Here is a 19496-nt window from a genome sequence, read left to right as displayed (position 1 = left end):
AAGCTGACTACTCCGTATGAATAGGCCCAGTCGCCATTTTAGGGGCCCTCTGCATATTACTGCGTATTGCAGCGTGATAGCGATCTCCACACAAAGTAAGGTATTAGCCACATCCCAACCCACTACTCCCAGCTTTATTAGAACTACAAGTAGGAAGCTAAAAGAGAGAAGCTGTAATAGCGGCAGAGCGTCTCCAAAAGTACAGCACATCTACCATAACCATAACTTCAAATATAGAGGGGAGCATTGCAGACATGCTGCGTAACTTAATGTCAGCTCTTGATGACCACCAGCAGGAGCTAATTTCTGAGCTGAGAGCGGTTACGGATCCGACTCCGATACCGGCAACTAACAATAGGCTGGAGGTCTCAAGCGGGACAGACGCACTAGAACCTTACCAGCATCTGAGAAGAGAGGCGCAGAACAGCATGTCCGATGTAACGGATCTTCAACATGAGGTGGGAGATTGCGTTGCTGATTCCTTGCCTGAAAACCTGGGGCAGTTATGTGATACCCCACAGGAGACGGATTTACACCCTGAGCTTGCCCTTTTTGGTGACATTGAATCCCCAGAACTGCCCACATCCTCATTTGGAGTCTCTTTGCAGTCCGCTGTGAGTAATAATATCCCAGAGAGGTCTACCCGGTATCTCATGAAATATATGTCCCCTAGCTCTGTGCTTTCTAACGCTGAGCAGCCGCCACCCTGGGCCATTGTGCATTTTAGTCTCAGCATGGGTCGCTCCAAGACAACGGTAATCAAAGGGATAATCCTTGCATGTCTCTGGAAATCTGGAGTAGGATGACTTTTTGCTAACTTATCTTAGGATAGAGGGACATTAGGTAGCTGTTTGATTGTCTCTCTTTCCAGTCTGGGAACTTATTGAAAGAATACTTTTAGAACTGTTGGAAAGCTAGCCTTTCACTAATCATCTTGTTAGGTTTGTCTTTCGGTGCTGTTGCTGATCTGAGACTTTTTCTGTTTTTGGCCCACGTCTATCTGACAAGTTTTTCTCCCCATGCTTGAACTTACTCTATCCATTTTGGGACTACTGCTTAATGATATCCCATCTAGTGGCAGAGGATTAAGCGACAGATCTGCGGAGAACATCAGAGATTGACTTGCAAACCACAGCTAATAATTACAACTTGTGTTTGTTTACATGTATGCCTATTGTGTGGGTAATATCCCACTAGTATATTGGAACAGGTCCTGTTGTATCGTCTCCACTGTCTCATATTTAAATTGTACACCTTCTATTACCGATTGCAGCTAGCATATAGTAGGCCCCTAACTTAAATACATTTTACTCATATTACTGTTACTACATTACACTAGGGCCATATTTAGTTTCCTCTATATATCTCAAGGATGGGATGCTATAGCGTATATACATTCCTCCTAACCTTTAATTCTAGTTCGTGTTGAGCGTTCTTCTCAGCGCACTTTGAACATCAGCTACCACATACTTAGTCTGTACTTAGAGACAAAGAAGTATAGGATTGTGGAGTTATTAGCATGAGAGCTCCCAGGCCATAGTAGCACGTAGTCTCCTCCTCCTTAACCCCTTACATTATCCTATCACGCTTGTTCCAACAGCTACTTAGAGTTTCGTCTATATTGAGTCCCCCATATCTCATACCTGAATAATGTATTGCTTCGAACTTACAACTTAGACATAGTTGCGTATTCCATGTTAATATTTTATGTATGCAAGCTTTTCTAATGTTGTTGTTCATGTTGTTTTGCATGTTTGCCTAAATCTATGTGTTTAACCTGGCTAATGAGACTCCATAATAGCACATGGGTAGAGCATATTATACCAAATGTAGGCAGCTAGTAGCGTTACAGGATTGTTTAGAAATTGAACCCTCCTCTTTATACTCCTCTATATCAAGAAGTGATTAGGTAAAAGTAAAACCCTTATCATACCTGAATCATTGTAGTGCAGCTTCCAATATTCTGTTATATGCCTAATGTATACATGTTGAAAATCACGCTGCAGACATTATCAGTATGTTAGGTCTATATTGATAGTACCATGGAAATATCAGGGTATAGCAATTTTAGTACAGGCAAACACCTCATATAGCTGTCTATTATACACAAGCTTGTTTACTGCTGATGTTTATAGGTTTCTCTTTGGGCTCACTTCCACTATATACTATAACCGATTATGTTCATCCTAAAGTTGTATAATGGTAAATTACCTTACCATCTGCACTAATCTTTATTATATCCTAAATATTTGTAGGAGGCTCAGTTTTCTTACAATACTACCTTTTATGAGCCTACAGGGTACTCCCCCCCATAGAGTTACCACCACATGTTCATGTCTACTAGACCTGATCCCCTGCAGAGAGTTCAGGTTAGATTTTAAGCATCCTAGAACCATGGGGACTAGACCTCCTGAAATATTACATCATATTCTATTTTGTAGTAGCGGCTCAGCGACACCCCCTACCTATGATGTTGCCACATTTATGCTTTATTTAATCTCCATAGTATGCTACATATTATTTTGCCTGACAGCATCCTAAGGAAAAAGTAACAAACATTTAAGTATAGATTAACAGGTCTTGTCAAACTCTACTTATGCTTAACAACACTATCCATCTTAGAGTGTAATTTAAGATAGTATCATATCAGGTAGGGTATATTGAAGGGAACCTGATATATACATGCAGATATTAATTGATATCCTAAATCTGATAGACCAGAACGCTCAACTTGTGTCTTACCTTTATATTACAAGAAGACCTATTTTATATTATGATAATGCCAGGTAAATCCAACATGCCTATAATGTATTTTTTTATGTACACTGGTACTCCTAGACACCAAATGCCATATCTCCTAAGTTGATTTTTGGATCTGCCCCTAACTCTTCAGCAACTTTCTTAGAGGCCCCACCACATTCTTTCTGTTGCTCTTCTATCTGGCTCCGCCCTCCCGCATTCAAATGCCCCCATGTTTGACTAGCGGTGCTGACCCGCTGAATATCCCCCCCTTACATCTTGACACTCAGTAAAAACAGAATTTATGCTTACCTGATAAATTACTTTCTCCAACGGTGTGTCCGGTCCATGGCGTCATCCATAACTTGTGGGAATATTCTCTTCCCCAACAGGAAATGGCAAAGAGCACAGCAAAAGCTGTCCATATAGTCCCTCCTAGGCTCCGCCCACCCCAGTCATTCGACCGATGGACAGGAGAAAAACAGGAGAAACCATAGGGTGCCGTGGTGACTGTAGTTAAAGAAAGAAATTCATAAAACCTGATTAAAAAACCAGGGCGGGCCGTGGACCGGACACACTGTTGGAGAAAGTAATTTATCAGGTAAGCATAAATTCTGTTTTCTCCAACATTGGTGTGTCCGGTCCACAGCGTCATCCATAACTTGTGGGAACCAATACCAAAGCTTTAGGACATGGATGAAGGGAGGGAGCCAATCAGGTCACCTAAACAGAAGGAACCACGGCTTGCAAAACCTTTCTCCCAAAAATAGCCTCCGAAGAAGCAAAAGTATCAAATTTGTAGAATTTGGCAAATGTGTGCAGGGAAGACCAAGTCGCTGCCTTACATATCTGATCAACAGAAGCCTCGTTCTTGAAGGCCCAAGAGGAAGCCACAGCCCTAGTAGAGTGAGCTGTGATGCATTCGGGAGGCTGCCGTCCGGCAGTCTCGTAAGCCAATCGGATGATGCTTTTCAGCCAAAAGGAAAGAGAGGTAGCAGTAGCTTTTTGACCTCTCCTCTTGCCAGAATAAACGACAAACAGAGAAGACGTTTGTCTGAAATCCTTTGTTGCTTCTAAATAGAACTTTAAAGCACGAACTACATCTAAATTATGTAACAAACGTTCCTTCTTTGAAACTGGATTCGGACACAAAGAAGGCACAACTATTTCCTGGTTAATATTCTTGTTGGAAACAACCTTTGGAAGGAAACCAGGTTTAGTATGCAAAACAACCTTATCTGAATAGAACACCAGATAGGGCGGATTACACTGCAGAGCAGATAACTCAGAAACTCTTCTAGCAGAAGAAATAGCAACCAAAAACAGAACTTTCCAAGATAACATCTTGATATCTATGGAATGTAGAGGTTCAAACGGAACCCCTTGAAGAACTGAAAGAACTAAATTCAGACTCCAGGGAGGAGTCAAAGGTCTGTAAACAGGCTTGATCCTGACCAAAGCCTGAACAAAAGCTTGAACATCTGGCACAGCTGCCAGTCGTTTGTGTAACAAGACAGATAAAGCAGAAATCTGTCCCTTTAGAGAACTCGCTGATAATCCCTTATCCAAACCTTCTTGGAGAAAGGAAAGGATCCTAGGAATTTTGATCTTACTCCATGAGAATCCCTTGGATTCACACCAACAGATATATCTTTTCCATATTTTATGGTAAATTTTTCTAGTTACAGGTTTTCTGGCTTGTACCAGAGTATCTATCACAGAATCCGAAAACCCACGCTTAGATAAAATCAAGCGTTCAATTTCCAAGCCGTCAGCTGGAGGGAAACTAGATTTGGATGTTCGAATGGACCCTGTACTAGAAGATCCTGTCTCAAAGGTAGCTTCCATGGTGGAGCCGATGACATATTAACCAGGTCTGCATACCAAGTCCTGCGTGGCCACGCAGGAGCTATCAAGATCACCGAGGCCCTCTCCTGTTTGATCCTGGCTACCAGCCTGGGAATGAGAGGAAACGGTGGAAACACATAAGCTAGGTTGAAGGCCCAAGGCGCTACTAATGCATCCACTAGAGTCGCCTTGGGATCCCTGGATCTGGACCCGTAGCAAGGAACCTTGAAGTTCTGACGAGACGCCATCAGATCCATGTCTGGAATGCCCCATAATTGAGTCAACTGGGCAAATATCTCCGGGTGGAGTTCCCACTCCCCCGGATGGATTGTCTGACGACTCAGATAATCCGCCTCCCAGTTTTCCACTCCTGGGATGTGGATCACAGATAGGTGGCAGGAGTGATCCTCCGCCCATTTTATGATTTTGGTCACTTCTCTCATCGCCAGGGAACTCCTTGTTCCCCCCTGATGGTTGATGTAAGCAACATTCGTCATGTTGTCTGATTGGAATCTTATGAATCTCTTTAAATTTTAAACAGGGCACACTTTTTTACTGAATATGTGAAAAACTATGAAGGAATTGTTCAATTTTAACCAAATTTTCACCACAGTGTCTTAAAGTATTCAAAGCATTGCACCCCAAATTTCAGACCTTTAACCCTTAAAATGAGGAAACCGGAGCCGTTTACAGTTTTAACCCCTCTACAGTCCCAGCTACAGCCTTTGCTGCGACTTTACCAAACCCAGGGGGGGTATACGATACCAAATGAGGCCTTCTAGGAACCTTTTCAACTACTTCCAGACCCACACACATGCAGCTGCATGTCCTGCTCTCAAAAGTAACTGCGCAGTAATGGCGCGAAAATGAGGCTCTGCCTACTACAGAGAAGGCCCTTCCTGACTGGGAAGGTGTCTAAACCAGTGCCTGACGTAAAAAAACGTTCCCCAAAGTTATAAAGTGTGAATTTCAACATCAAGCTGTATAAAATGCCCAAATAAAGCAATCAATCTAGCCCATAAAAGTGTCTACCAGTTTTATAGCCCATATTAAGCCCTTTATTCTATTTGAGACTAAGAAAATTGCTTACCGGTCCCCATGAGGGGAAATTACAGCCTTCCAGCATTACACAGTCTTGTTAGAAATATGGCTAGTCATACCTTAAGCAGAAAAGTCTGCCAACTGTTCCCCCCAAGTGAAGTTATCTCATCTCAACAGTCCTATGTGGGAACAGAAACTGATTTTAGTTACTGCTGCTAAAATCATACTCCTCTCACAAACAGAACTCTTCATCCTTTTCTGTTTCAGAGTAAATAGTACATACCAGCACTATTTTAAAATAACAAACTCTTGATAGTAGAATAAAAAACTACAACTAAACACCACATACTCTTCACCATCTCCGTGGAGATGCTGCTTGTTCAGCGGCAAAAAGAATGACTGGGGTGGGCGGAGCCTAGGAGGGACTATATGGACAGCTTTTGCTGTGCTCTTTGCCATTTCCTGTAGGGGAAGAGAATATTCCCACAAGTTATGGATGACGCCGTGGACCGGACACACCAATGTTGGAGAAAAGATATTTATGTGTCCACCAGTTTTCTCCTCTTTTCAGAGGCCATATGGCCTGAGAGTTGGCTTCTAACTGGTCAGTCATGTATGCTATGTATCATAAAATCGAGGTTTCATTAGCTTATTTTTGCATATGTTATAATTTTTGGAACAATTTACTCAATATCAATTGTATTTTTCATCTATGTTGTTAACTGGCGATCTATGGTATATGTATGTTCTGTAAAACCTCAATAAAAAATATTTGTTTGATGTGATCATTGCAAACAGCTGAAAGTCTGTAAATCATGACAACAAACCTGATTTGCAATGAGGGGGTGAATAATTTTGACTAAAACTGTATTTACTATTACTATACTTTTAAACTGACAATGTACAGTGTTTTTAAACCAAGATTTAAACTGAATCACTGTATCTTCCCTTTTGCCCACTCAGTTAATTACAAATTAAATGCAATTGGATAAACTGATGTAACAACCATGTGCAAATACAATTGCGTTTGTGATTAAATATTTCTACATTTCAGAGTATTGCTTGAAAATGTGATAACATTGGCAGTGGTATCTACTAAGTAGTGCCACCATATTCTTGCATGAATACAGCAGTATCATATGTGACATGGAGATTAGGAGCAGGGCCGGCCCTAGCCATTGTGGGGCCCAAGAAAGGATGACAAAATGGGGCCCCCTGTCTCCCTGCCCCCAACCCCACAGTTTTAATCATATTGTCACTAATACAGTTTAGTGGCTCCTATAAAGTAAGTAATAATATGTGCTTATATTTGGAAGCTGCCACAATGCTTGAAGGTTATACTTAATGTACTGGGGGGAAAAAAACTAACCACCCACACTCGGCACTACGCTCTCAGCTTATATGAAATTTCAGCACATGACAATCAACAGAGCAAGGACAAGATATCACGTAATATTTTTCCCCTAGTTACAAACTAGTGATAATTACAAGCCCTGGTAGTTCATAGAGACATCCTCATCCTTAGAGTGGATAACAGACATACCATCAATAACAGTGTCTGCAAGGCATTAAACAAATTCATTCATTCATTTTTTGGTTTATGTTTATAACTTACAAAGTGTGCACTAATGGATACAGTATTTTGATTCTTCCATTCATATTCCATTATTGAATGGTTTGGATTGTTAATATTCAACAATATACATTACACACGGAAAAATGAATATTAATTTGTTTTAAAAAAATAATTTGGTTTTAGCAAATATTGAATATTTCTATAGAACAAATTTAAAGGGACATGAAACACAGAATTGCTCTTTCAAGCTTCTGATAAAGCATACAATGTTAAATAACTTTCCATTTTACTTCCATAATCAAATTTGTTTTGTTCTTTTGATATGCTTTGATGAAGAGTAAACCTAGGTAAGCTGATAACTGCTTAGCAGCGTGCACGTGTTGTTACCATTTTATATATATATATATATATATATATATATATATATATATATATATATATATATATATATATATATATATATATATATATATATATTGCTATTAATACATTGTTGCAAACACTGCAGCCAGATAGCTCAGGGCACGTGCACCCTCCTGATCTCATTAAGAGAACCAAACAAAATTGATAATAGAGGTAAATTGGAAAGGTTTTTTTGTAAAGTTTCCGCTCTCTCTAATCCAGTAAATTCTGCCAGTACTAAAATAAAAAGCATTTTTTTTTTTTTTTTATTATTATTATTATTTTTTTTTAATATATTGATTCTGCAGTGCTGGATCCCCCCTTATCCCCTAACCTCCCTGATCCCCCCCATACAGCTATCTACCCTCCCCCCTCTACCTATTTGCCCCCATCTTGGGTACTTGCAGCTGTCTGCCAGTACCCAGTTTGCCCCCCAAAAATGCTTTTTTATTTTTTTTTATTTAGTAGTGTAGCTGCCCCCCCTCAATACCCTATCTTCCTCCCCCTCCCAGATCCCTCGCACAACATTTAATTCCCACCTCCCTCTCCATCCTTTCACAATTGACATTGCTAATGTGGCGTGCGTGCACACTTGCAGAGTCCAGGAACAGTAAGCAACCATCGATGGGTCACCCACCCTCCTCCCAGCAGCAGCTCCCACCTACCAACAATCGGCACCATCGATGGCCGATGCAGAGAGGGCCACAGAGTGGCTCTCTCTGCATTGGATGCTTAAAAAAGGGTATTGCAGAATGCCTCAATATTGAGACATCACTGCAATACCCTGAGAGCTGCTGGAAGCAATCGCAATCGCTCCCAGCACTCAATTAGACCAAGGACCAGATACGTCCATTGTCACTAACTGACAGTTTTTGCAGAACGTACCTAGTACGTCCTTGCTCGTTAAAATTGACATCTGCATGCTGAAGTTCCACAACCTTATGTGTGACTTTAAGACTCATGCAAAGGTTTTGTTGTACCACTCCTAAAGAGTTATAAAAAAACTAAAAATGTTAACACTACAACTGTGATATCTTTTACTAGAAGCATTTTTATCAATACATGTATATTACAAATATGTTTCTATTCAAATATTTAATTAATCTCTGTGCATTTAAATTGTGACTGGAATGACTCTTTAAACTATAGCCAGTTTTTTTATATATTACTGACATAAAGGTTAAAACACTGCTCTACGTGTTATTGATACACAGTAGTTAAACACAGATATGTGTGTTAATGGCACACATGGGTTAAATCATTGCCTTATGTGGTACTAGCACAAGTACTGGACTAGAGTTAAACTCGTTGATAACTTTATATTAGTGACACTGCTACAGCTCCTGATATTTTCACAAAAAAGTAATACTTTTACTGAAATGCAAAATAATATGTGCACACAAGAGATTGCTGTACCCTTATTTAATTATTTCAAAGTGCAGTTATGATTTATCAAATTAAATTTCATACTTACTGACATCAAACTTATTAAAATATTAGTTTTACACGTTATAAACCTTTCTAATTACCAGCGTTTTTGGGTGCACTTTATTTTCAATGACAAAAATCTTTGTGGGTTGAGAATATGTTTTTCAGCAGGGTTTGATAATAATCCAGGGAATTTATGAGTGAGGAGTTGCCAATTTAATTTTCCATTTAATGTTTCCTAGCTTTAAACAAGTATGCACTGACTGGCATAGCTCCTTATTTGGCATTTTTTATTTTGTTATTTTACTTAACACAATAAAAATTGTTTACCTATTTTTAAAATGTTTATGTTTCCCTGATAATATAGTATATAACAATAGAACAAGTTTGCACATAATTTGTCAGAGACTACATTTATAAAAGAATAGCAATTTAAAATGTAGTTGGTGAATAAATCGTTTCCAAATAAAGCAAATAACATATTCATATTGTCATACACAAATAAGGTAATACGATTCTGTGGATATGACACAATTGAATGCTGATTCCAAACTTATTGGCAGAACAATTTTTTTTTTTTATCCTAATCCTCATTTGTCTACTTCAACCATATTGATATTTTGTTCTGTAACACAACACTAAGACACTTTTTCCCCCCATGACGTTTTCGCCATTGTACATTTAAAATCGTGGCATTTTGGCATGTTTCACTAGAAAAAAAACTGGATATTTTGCGCATGCGTTACCAACGTCATGCGCAAAAGATCTGTGTTTTTTTTTCTTTTACATTGAAGCATACCACAATTTGGATTGGACTACAGCAAAAACGTCAAGGAAAAGTGTCTTAGTGTTTGGACTGCCGGAGCGTGCAGTAGCAAAGTAGCAGTTATATAAAAGTTATTACAGTAAGTTTTAAATCTGTTTTTTTATCACTAAAAGTAATATTATTTTTACATTTCACATCGAATGGCTAAATATAAAGTGGTTTAATTTACCATCACTTTAAAGGGATATGAAACACAAATTTTTCTTTCATGATTCAGACAGAGCATGCAATTTATCCAACTTTCTAATTTACTTCTATTATCACTTTTTCTTCATTCTCTTGGTATCTTTTGTTCAAAAGCAGGGATGTAAGCTTAGGAGCCAGCCCATTTCTGAAGCACTAAATGGCAGCAGTTTTGCAAGACTATTATCCATTTGCAAGAGCACTAGATGGCACTAGATGGCAGCACTAGACACGTGCAATTTGTTTCGGACAAATTTCATTTTCAGCCGAATTTTGGCCGATTCAGAGATTCAAATGCATTTGAATTTCCGAATCGGCAACATAACTAAAATCCCCAAAAATTCCGAAAATGAATAAATCAGTTTCCGAATTTTCGGATCCATTCTTTATTCATATTCGGAATTTTTCATTATTCTAATCTGAACCGCAGTTCCCCAATATTGCCAACAATAACTAAATCACCAAATAAAGCTATTAACCCCTAAACCGCCGTGCCCCAACATCGCCAACACTAACTAAACCTATTAACCCCTAAATCGCAGTTCCCCAACATCGCCGACACTAACTAAACTTATTAACCCCTAAACCGCAGTTCCCCGACATCGCTGACACTAACGAAAACAATTAACTCCTTAACCACCGTTCCCCAAACCGACAACACTAACTAAACCTATTAACCCCTAAACCACAGTTCCCCGACATCACTGACACTAACTGAAACACTAAATAAACCTATTAGCCCCTAAACCGCCATTCCCAAACATTGTCAACACTAACTAAACCTATTAAACCTTGAACCTCCATTCCCAAACATCACCAACACTAACTAAACCTATTAACCCCACATCGCAACAACCTTAATTAAACTATTACCCCTAAACCGAGCACCCCGTAACTTTAACATAATTAAAAAATAATACAAATAAATGATAATTATTATAATTATTATTATTATCAGGTATTTGTAGAGCGCCAACAGATTCGGCAGTGCTAATAATAATAATAATAATAATAATAATAATAATAAAATAGACCTAAATTAAAGTTACAATTATTAACTAACAACCTATTTCAAAATAAATACAAACTGTAAAATAAAAATAAAACCTAAGCTAGCTACAATATAACTATTTACTATCCTAACTATCTAGCCAAAATAAATACAAACTTACCTGTGAAATAAAAATAAAAACTAAGCTTAAACTAATAAAACCTAACATTACTAAAAATAAAAAAACTAACATTACTAAAAATAATAAACACTATAATTACTAAAAAATTAAAACTACAATTACAAAAAATAATAAACACTAAAATTACAAAAAATAAAAAACTACCATTACAAAAAATAACAAACGAAATTATCCAAAATAATAAAAATTATTCCCCCAAAATAAAAATAAACCCTAATCTATAATAAACTACCAAGGGCCCTTAAAAGGGCCTTTTGTAGGGCATTGCCCTAAAGTTAACAGCTCTTTTGCATACAAATAAAAACAAACACCCCCTAACATTACAAACCCCCCCAAAACCGCAAAATAAAAAAACCTAACTAAAAAAAACTAATCTACCCATTGCCCTGAAAAGGGCATTTGTATGGGCATTGCCCTTAAAAGGGCATTCAGCTCTTTTACTGCCCTTAAAAGGGCATTCAGCCCATTAAAATTAAAAAAATACCGCAAAAAAACACAAAAATACCTAACACTAACCACAAAATCAGTACTCATAGTTGCTGAAGTCCAGCGAAAGATCTTCATCCGAGTTGCGAAGCATCTTCATCCAGGCGGCACCATCTGTATCCATCGTGGGACCGGAATCTTCTATCTTCATCCCAGCGGAGGTGGAGCGGTCGGTGGATGCGCGAAGGCGGAGGTCAGGGCCAGATGGGGCCGCCGGGATACTGGGAAAAATCCTGGTGAGCCACCAGCTGGCAGAGGCTGCTTAGCTCCAGTGAATAGCAGCAATTTGCCAGCCCAGCAGCAAGCAAGCACATTAGCACAGTTGTGTGAGGGAGCGCAGCGCCGGTCCAGCAGCAGAGCCTGTAGCAACCGTGCAAAGCTCTGGGGAATAGACGGCATCTATAACATCCAATGGGATCACAGAGTAGGCAGGGCAGAGAGCTGGGCCAACCAATAAGAATAAGACCCCTTTTAGCTAGAGCGAGAGGGGTGAACAAAGCCAGGCGTGGGGCACAGGAGGCAGCGTTGCCATGAGAGAGCTGCATCTGTCTCCCTTTCCACACACCATGTCTCCTTCACTGGGCTTCTTTCATGGCAGTTTATTTAGGAGTTGGATTCTGAAAAAACGTACAAGTTTTCAGTCTGTCTATAATAACGCATTTGTACTCTGTAGTAGCGGTGGTTGCACTAACTATAAATTGTTACACCAAATAAAAATATACTAATCCCTTTCCTACCTGCATGCTCTGTGCACCTCAGTAGCTAAAGCTGATACAGTTATGGGTTCACCGTGCTAAAATTAGTCTGAGATTCTGTACTAACAAGTCAGTTTAGAAGTCTGCCTGTCAGTCGGAAGGAACTCATTCACTAAAACTTTCACAATTCACAGCTCTTCACTATTTATTTATGTTTTTCCACAAATTTAATGATCAAATGAATCCCCCATAAAATGTTAATTAAAAAAATGTATTTTAATTATTTTTGCCCCTTGCTTTCCCTGAAATTAACTCTGAAATAAGAGGGGGCTGGGGCCTGGAGGGGCGGGGCTGGGTAGGGAGGTGCAGGGGCTGGTCTTCTAACATTTCCAGGACCGGTCTGGTTTCCCAGTCCAGCCCTGGCAGAGGTCCAGCCAGAGGTCCATCGGTCCAACGTGAAGGTGCTCTTCATGTGATCGTTTAGTTAGTGTTGTTTTTTTTTCGGTTCTGTCTGGATATCTGAGTATTATTAAATAATATATATATATGTATGTATATATATGTATGTATATTTATCTACACATAGATTTATAAGACAAGACCAATAACTCATTTTATTTGTAAAACTCCAGATGTCACTGTAACAAACCACCCCCATCTTTCATTCATCAAAGGAATTGTTTTCAAGTTATCTTAGAAATATCACTTCAAAAGACCTTATGGTCACTACATAGAAATGTGTAATAAGATTTCCTACTTCTTACAAAAGAGTCTACAAGTCTGAGACAAGTTTTGTGGGAAAGTGACCATTCACCCTTCGATGCAAACTGGTACCTTAAACATGTTTAACCCTGCTGAGTTACAATCCAGATTCTCATTTCCAGATAAATTGAAAATGTAAATAATGGTTTTAAAAAAAAAAAAAATGTGAATGTCTTAAGGAATCAAAATGTCCAATTTGAATAGCCTATTCCTTTATATGTTTAGGCATCTAATAAGTACATATATAATTGGTACATTCCTTCGGCTGCATATTAAGATAATTAGATACCGGTAAACTAACTAAGTCTGACTCTTTAGCCTGTTCCTTAACAGTAAACTTCTAATAATATGGTTAGAAGGTAAAATACGTACTGGGGTTGACAAACTATGACAATTGTTATAGAATAGCTTGAAGTGATTGTTACGAAACTAATTCCAGGAGGTAGTATAAATCATTCTCACTAGCAGACAGAATCACAGAGAAAAGGTGTAGCAAACGCTGGTATTAGACCTGATACAACATTATAGTAATTCCCAACTGGCAATTACCTTCCAGTAGTACTTATTATTACAATTGCAACCAAGAGGTGGGTTCTTGGATTTCCACAGTACCCAGCAAGCTATAAATAATATACAATTTTACAATAATTACATACGGTTATTTACAACAATATACAAGATTCAGTATTATATATGGTGATCAGCATTCTTAGAACTATTTTCTAGTCTAAAGGTACACCACCTGTGCGTGTTTAAATAGACTGTGATATTAAAGGAAGTAGATACATCTACCTATAAAGTACTTCCAACTCACAATACAAATAATTTATTTCAAGTGTCAGACATTTTTATGATTATTCATAACTTACAAAGAGGACAATGGTTAGAATATATGGTGTCAGACATGTAAAATAATTTCAACAGATAGGTGTTGAAATATTAATCTAGGAAACAATACAATTTGTATATTGAGTAAAACTTAATCAGCTGGGCACACCAACTCATAGAATACTGGGAAAGCAGTCTTACAATAGAAATAACTAAAACAATGTCTGATTTTTATAACCACCCAAGATTATAATGGTTGGAATATAGGGTGTCAGACTTGAAAAACAGTAGCAACGGTGAGAATACATGGCGTCAGAGTTAAAAATAACATCAATAGATAGATGCTGAAGTATCAATTTATGAGACAATAGCACTACCATACTCAGAAAAAACTAATCAGTTGGGCACACTAACTTAAGTTATCAGACTTGAAACAGATATGCATTGAAGCATGAACCTATGAGATAATAAAACTATATATTTTGTTGAACAAAACTGAATCGGTTGGGCACACCAACTTACACAATACTGTGAAAACAGTCCAACATAGAGCATCCAGAAATACTGTGCAATACTAAAGGAAGTAGATATATCTGCTCACAAAGCACGTGCAGTGCTATGAGACAGAAGCAAAAATAAGTGTCTGATTTTCATATAATCATTCAGGTCTAACCAAGAATATAATCGTTAAAACATACAGTGCTAGATTTGACAAATAATTCCAACAGATAGATGCTTAAGTATTCATTTATGAGAAAATAATACTACTACACTGAGTAAAATCTAATTATTTGCGCACACCAACTTACACAATACTGTGAAAACAGTTCTAAACCAAGTATTTAAAACTACCCAATCTCAACCCTAGTTAGTAATTCACTGAATATATCTCATAGTTCAGAGAGCTAGCCAACAATTTCTAACCTAGTGGTATTTTCCACTCTCTTCTCTATAACCAATACCCTAATGGGCATTGGATTGAATGCAATTTCGAGTTTCTTTCACATACACACCAAGTTTTTTTTTATGGATGTATAATAAATAAAAGTTAAGTTACCTACTCCTACTTCTGCTGTTTCTCTAGTATGATGTCTTCTATCTAGGGGGTGTCAGAAGTGCTATATAAATGCATTCTCTCCAGTCTAAAATCCCCCCTCTGGGGATTTTTTAGACTTAAGCTTTACATTCAGTTTTTATGCGCAAGCACTCTAGCTTTCCAAATACAATTATATGTAATTCAAATAGAGCAACCCCACCCTATATGTGTAGTGCTATTGCTACTGCTTTATTTAACATAACTAATTTGCAGAAACTATTTTTTTTTTAAAAACTTAACTAAACTAATTTGCTGAAACTAAATTATTTATTTAACTAATGAAAATGAAACAAAATTTTGTCTAGCCAGCACTATTTCCTGCCATCTTCCTGCAGCGTATCATGCGAATGAAGCAAATTTTATAATAGAAGTAAATTAGAAACTTTTTTTAAAATGGTATGCTCTGTCTGAATCACAAAATAACATTTGTGGGTTCCATATCCCTTTAATACAGTATTGCAAAGATTATTAGAACATAGTCAGCATGTTTTTGTATTTGTAACAAAATATAAACAAAAACATTAGTAGATGACAGTGTTTCTATATAAGAAACAAAAAACTTGCTTATCGTCCATAAAACGTAACTTTTATTTGTAAGAAGTATAAAAAGTTCCAGAGTAACATACGTGGAGTAAGGTGCAGATCAAAAAAGGCTTACGTGTTTTGGCCATGCGGCCATAGTCATAGCCACATAGTGTCTCTATAAAGACAGATAATGCTGATAGATGACACAATATGCATAAATGTTCACCTCAAAGACTATTTCATGTTTTAAAATCAAGTTTTAAATTGTATGATGATGGTTTCTCTTGTTTATACATCACAAACATGAATCAGAACAGCCAGTGTTTACGTCCTTTAAGGGATAGTAAACATGTTTGTAATTACAAGACAATTTTGTTGTGTTGCTATAGAATTACATTATGTCCAAGTATAAACATTTTAAAACAAATTAACATTTTGTTTGCTGCAAATGTTTTTCAATAGCCAAACTACATCCACCTCTTTCCTTAATTGGAGGAGATTATACTAGATGAAGTATGCAGACTTCAAGAATAGCCATGGTCATTATGCTAGTATAAAGTGCATTGTTTTATAATCATCACCTGCTAAATCCAATTATGGAAAAAAATGAAACCTGGTTAAGTTTGAGAAGTCTGCAGTGTGCATTTCCAGTTCTGATAAACAGAAAATCCATGTTTTTCAAAGCTAAAGTACATGAAAAAAGGCAAAATAAATAATGAAAGTATATTGCTTTAATATGCATAAATATGTTATATTAGTGTTCACTGCCCTATTAAATGGAAAAATATCTGATTGCTCACCATGTAATTTAATTGATTTGTGCTGTCTATTTTTTGGCTTCATGTTTTAAATAATTTTAATGCTGATGTATTTTAGTTTAGACACCTAAAGCTAATAAATACAAAGTAGTTGAGTTGATTATACATTGATTTTTGTGTCCTGGACCCACCTACTTATGTAATTGCTTCCAGGCTGTTTCAGACAGATTGGGAATTTTGTGTCATGGGTAAGTGTTATCAGATTGATTCCTTTATCTATATGCTCCAGATATTGTTGGGGAATACTAATTCAAATGTGATGATATTGGTTTAAATGGAAACAAATAGTACTATACCTGTAAAATGCATACAGAACTAACAGGTTCCCTATTATGCCAACAGAGCCAATTATAAGAATACAACTTCCAATAGTGTAGAGTACTTGGTTGGGGACATCTGGCAATGACACCACATCCAGACGGGTTCCTACTTCAACAGCCTAGAATAGAGAAACACAGTAGTATAACATTAGATTTAACTGGTATATGTTATATTGAATATTGATGATAATTCAGCTTGAATCACAGTGAGTTGATATTAGAACAATCAATTGGCCAGCACATTTCTTTCTATAGCAAACATCATAATCAAAAATTGACAAACATGCAAAAAGAAATGTACTTTTAAAAAGGAGCTGAAACTGCTTATGGGTAGATTGTATAGTTCTTCGTTAAAATTTACTTAAGTGCCACCGGTTTTTAATTCCATATCAGAGGTCCAGGGAAGAGTCAGGGATGATTGGTGCAGAGAGTCCTATGAATGAAGGGTCAGACTAGGCATGAGAATTCTGATTGGGGGGTTTTGCCTTTCTAAGTTTCCTTTATAGAGAACAGGAACCCAATCAGTGGTTGAAACTTGTGAAACAAAAACTTGTCTTTTTCTAAGTATTTTTATTTACATTTGTAGCAAAACCAGAAGTTAAAGGAATGTCATGTTTAAAGGGACATGAAATCCAAAATGTGCTCTTAATAATGTATTACATTGTTGCAAAACTAAACGTGCACAAGCCTGAACTTACCTTCTTGCTTTTTAACAAAGCATTACAAGAAAATGAAGAACATTTGATAATAGAAGTAAATTGTATGTTCTATCTGTATCATGAAAGAAAAAAGTTATGGTTTAATACCGCTGTAAACATGAAGAGAATATTGCATTGGTGCTAGAGATATCCAAACACTGTGATACATTAATCCGACACCTAGCAAGAATCACACCATTGTCCAGCGGAAAAAAACATTCTACAAGAAGATCAATTAAAAATGTAACTAGTGATTCATTTTTTCGAAAGCTTTATTTTTCTCTTAGGATTGTATTTTCATCACACAAAAATGCAAAACAACAAAAAAAAACATGTCCCTTGCCATATTTCAAGAAGTTGGATAATCTAATTTATTGTTTTTGCTGTAGATTTTATATAAAGATCCTCATATTGATGTGAAGATATGAAAATTCAAAAGTTACTAGCATTTGAAAATGTATTAAACAACAGCTCATTCCTCACATCATTAGTTTATTCTCTATGCAAATCTGTTAACTGTTATATGTCCCAGTTGTAGGTTACAGACACAATTGCTTGACCACGTTGCCTCTTAACTACTCTTTTTACACAGATCACTCCATTATTTCCAGCAGAGGCTTGTAGGACACAAATGAAATCACACATCACCACAAGCTCTCTGAGAAGGTGTGGTACTTGAATACTGGTGTAGGGGCCTTCACAGCATATGTGCATATGCCTCTAAAAAACAGTAATAACTTTTACTAGAAGCATTTTTGCTAAGGGAAGTATACTACAAAAATGCTTCTATTTCAAATTGAAAAGCACCAATGCACATTACATCTTTTTCCTTTCTATCCCTTTCAGAAATGTTATAATGGTTCTGCTTTTCCCTCCAAATACTTCCCCCCAACTACTGAACTCTCTTGCCTTGCCTGAATATTTCTTGAAAGGCCAATATATAAACACTTACGATACCTTCTCACCTCACACTTATGTGTTGACTTTCATCCACAACACTGCACACATGCCGCAAATGAAATCTCCTCCTCCAATGCTCCAAACCCTATGGCAGGACACAGCTGGTGGGATTATTACTGTCTCACCAATGTTACCTTTAGAATATCCTTCTCACAATCATCTTCCCCTCTGTCAGTGTGCCACAAGGCTCCATTCTTTATTCCTTTGCTTTGATTTCCAATTTAATAAAGGCCCATTTTTTTCCAAATAATATGTATGCTGATAACACTCATTCTGACCTTTCTGCACAAGACCTATCATTCTCCTTGCTCATTGTTGGCACTAGCTATTTATAATGTATATCATCCTGTATGTCTTTTCCTTATCTAAAGCTTTACCTCCACAAACCATTGCTTCTCCACTGATGGTTCTACCCCTCAAATCACAACAACTTATAACTGCTTATAACACTGTCATTACTCCAACTACTAATGTCTCTTTTAAATAATGCAATTCTGTTCTCTCTGCTCTTCCACATTGTTATCTGCCCTCTGCGATTCATCAGGAATTCCTTTCCCAGACTGATCTTCCTCACACATTGAACCTCTCTGCCATTCCATCCACTGGCTTCAATAAGCCTTAAGAACAAAATACAAAATCCTGACCCTAACATGCAGGTACCTATCTATATTTCTACCCTTGTCTGTAAATATTCTCCTACCTGCCCCTTTATTTTGCACAAGACCTATTTTTTTCTTCCTTAGTAGCTCCTCACATTTCTACCTACAAAACCTTTCTATACCTGCACCTATTATGCTGATTTTTTTGTCTCAATCTACATGACTTGCCAAAGTGTCATGAATTTCAAGCAGTCTCTAAAAACATATTGCTGGCATATAACCTACTCAGTTCTCTCATCTCCCATCCCCTTCTTTTTCTCATCAGTTCTCCTTTTTCTCGTCAGCTCACAAACCCACCTATCCTATGATCACCATTTTATAATGTGATCTGCATCAGATTGTACTTCACAGACAGGGCCATTCTAAGCCTTCCTCATTTCTGTAGCTGCCTTTTTGCAAATTGAAAACACATA

At 37.3% G+C, this 19496-nt stretch overlaps 1 protein-coding gene across 1 annotated transcript in view; it reads right to left on the bottom strand.

Moving 5' to 3' along the window:
* LOC128647386 (melanopsin-B-like) overlaps positions 1-19496 on the bottom strand; it is a 144347-nt gene that overhangs the window by 108375 nt on the left and 16476 nt on the right. The window contains exon 4 of the mRNA XM_053700172.1: positions 16743-16885. Coding sequence (XP_053556147.1) covers positions 16743-16885 — 143 coding nt within the window. The remainder of the gene's footprint in view (positions 1-16742; positions 16886-19496) is intronic.

Source organism: Bombina bombina, chromosome 2 (assembly GCF_027579735.1).
Source record: "Bombina bombina isolate aBomBom1 chromosome 2, aBomBom1.pri, whole genome shotgun sequence".
Lineage (NCBI taxonomy): Eukaryota > Metazoa > Chordata > Amphibia > Anura > Bombinatoridae > Bombina > Bombina bombina.
Note: the sequence above shows the minus strand (reverse complement) of the source record. Positions and strands in the feature narration are given on the sequence as shown.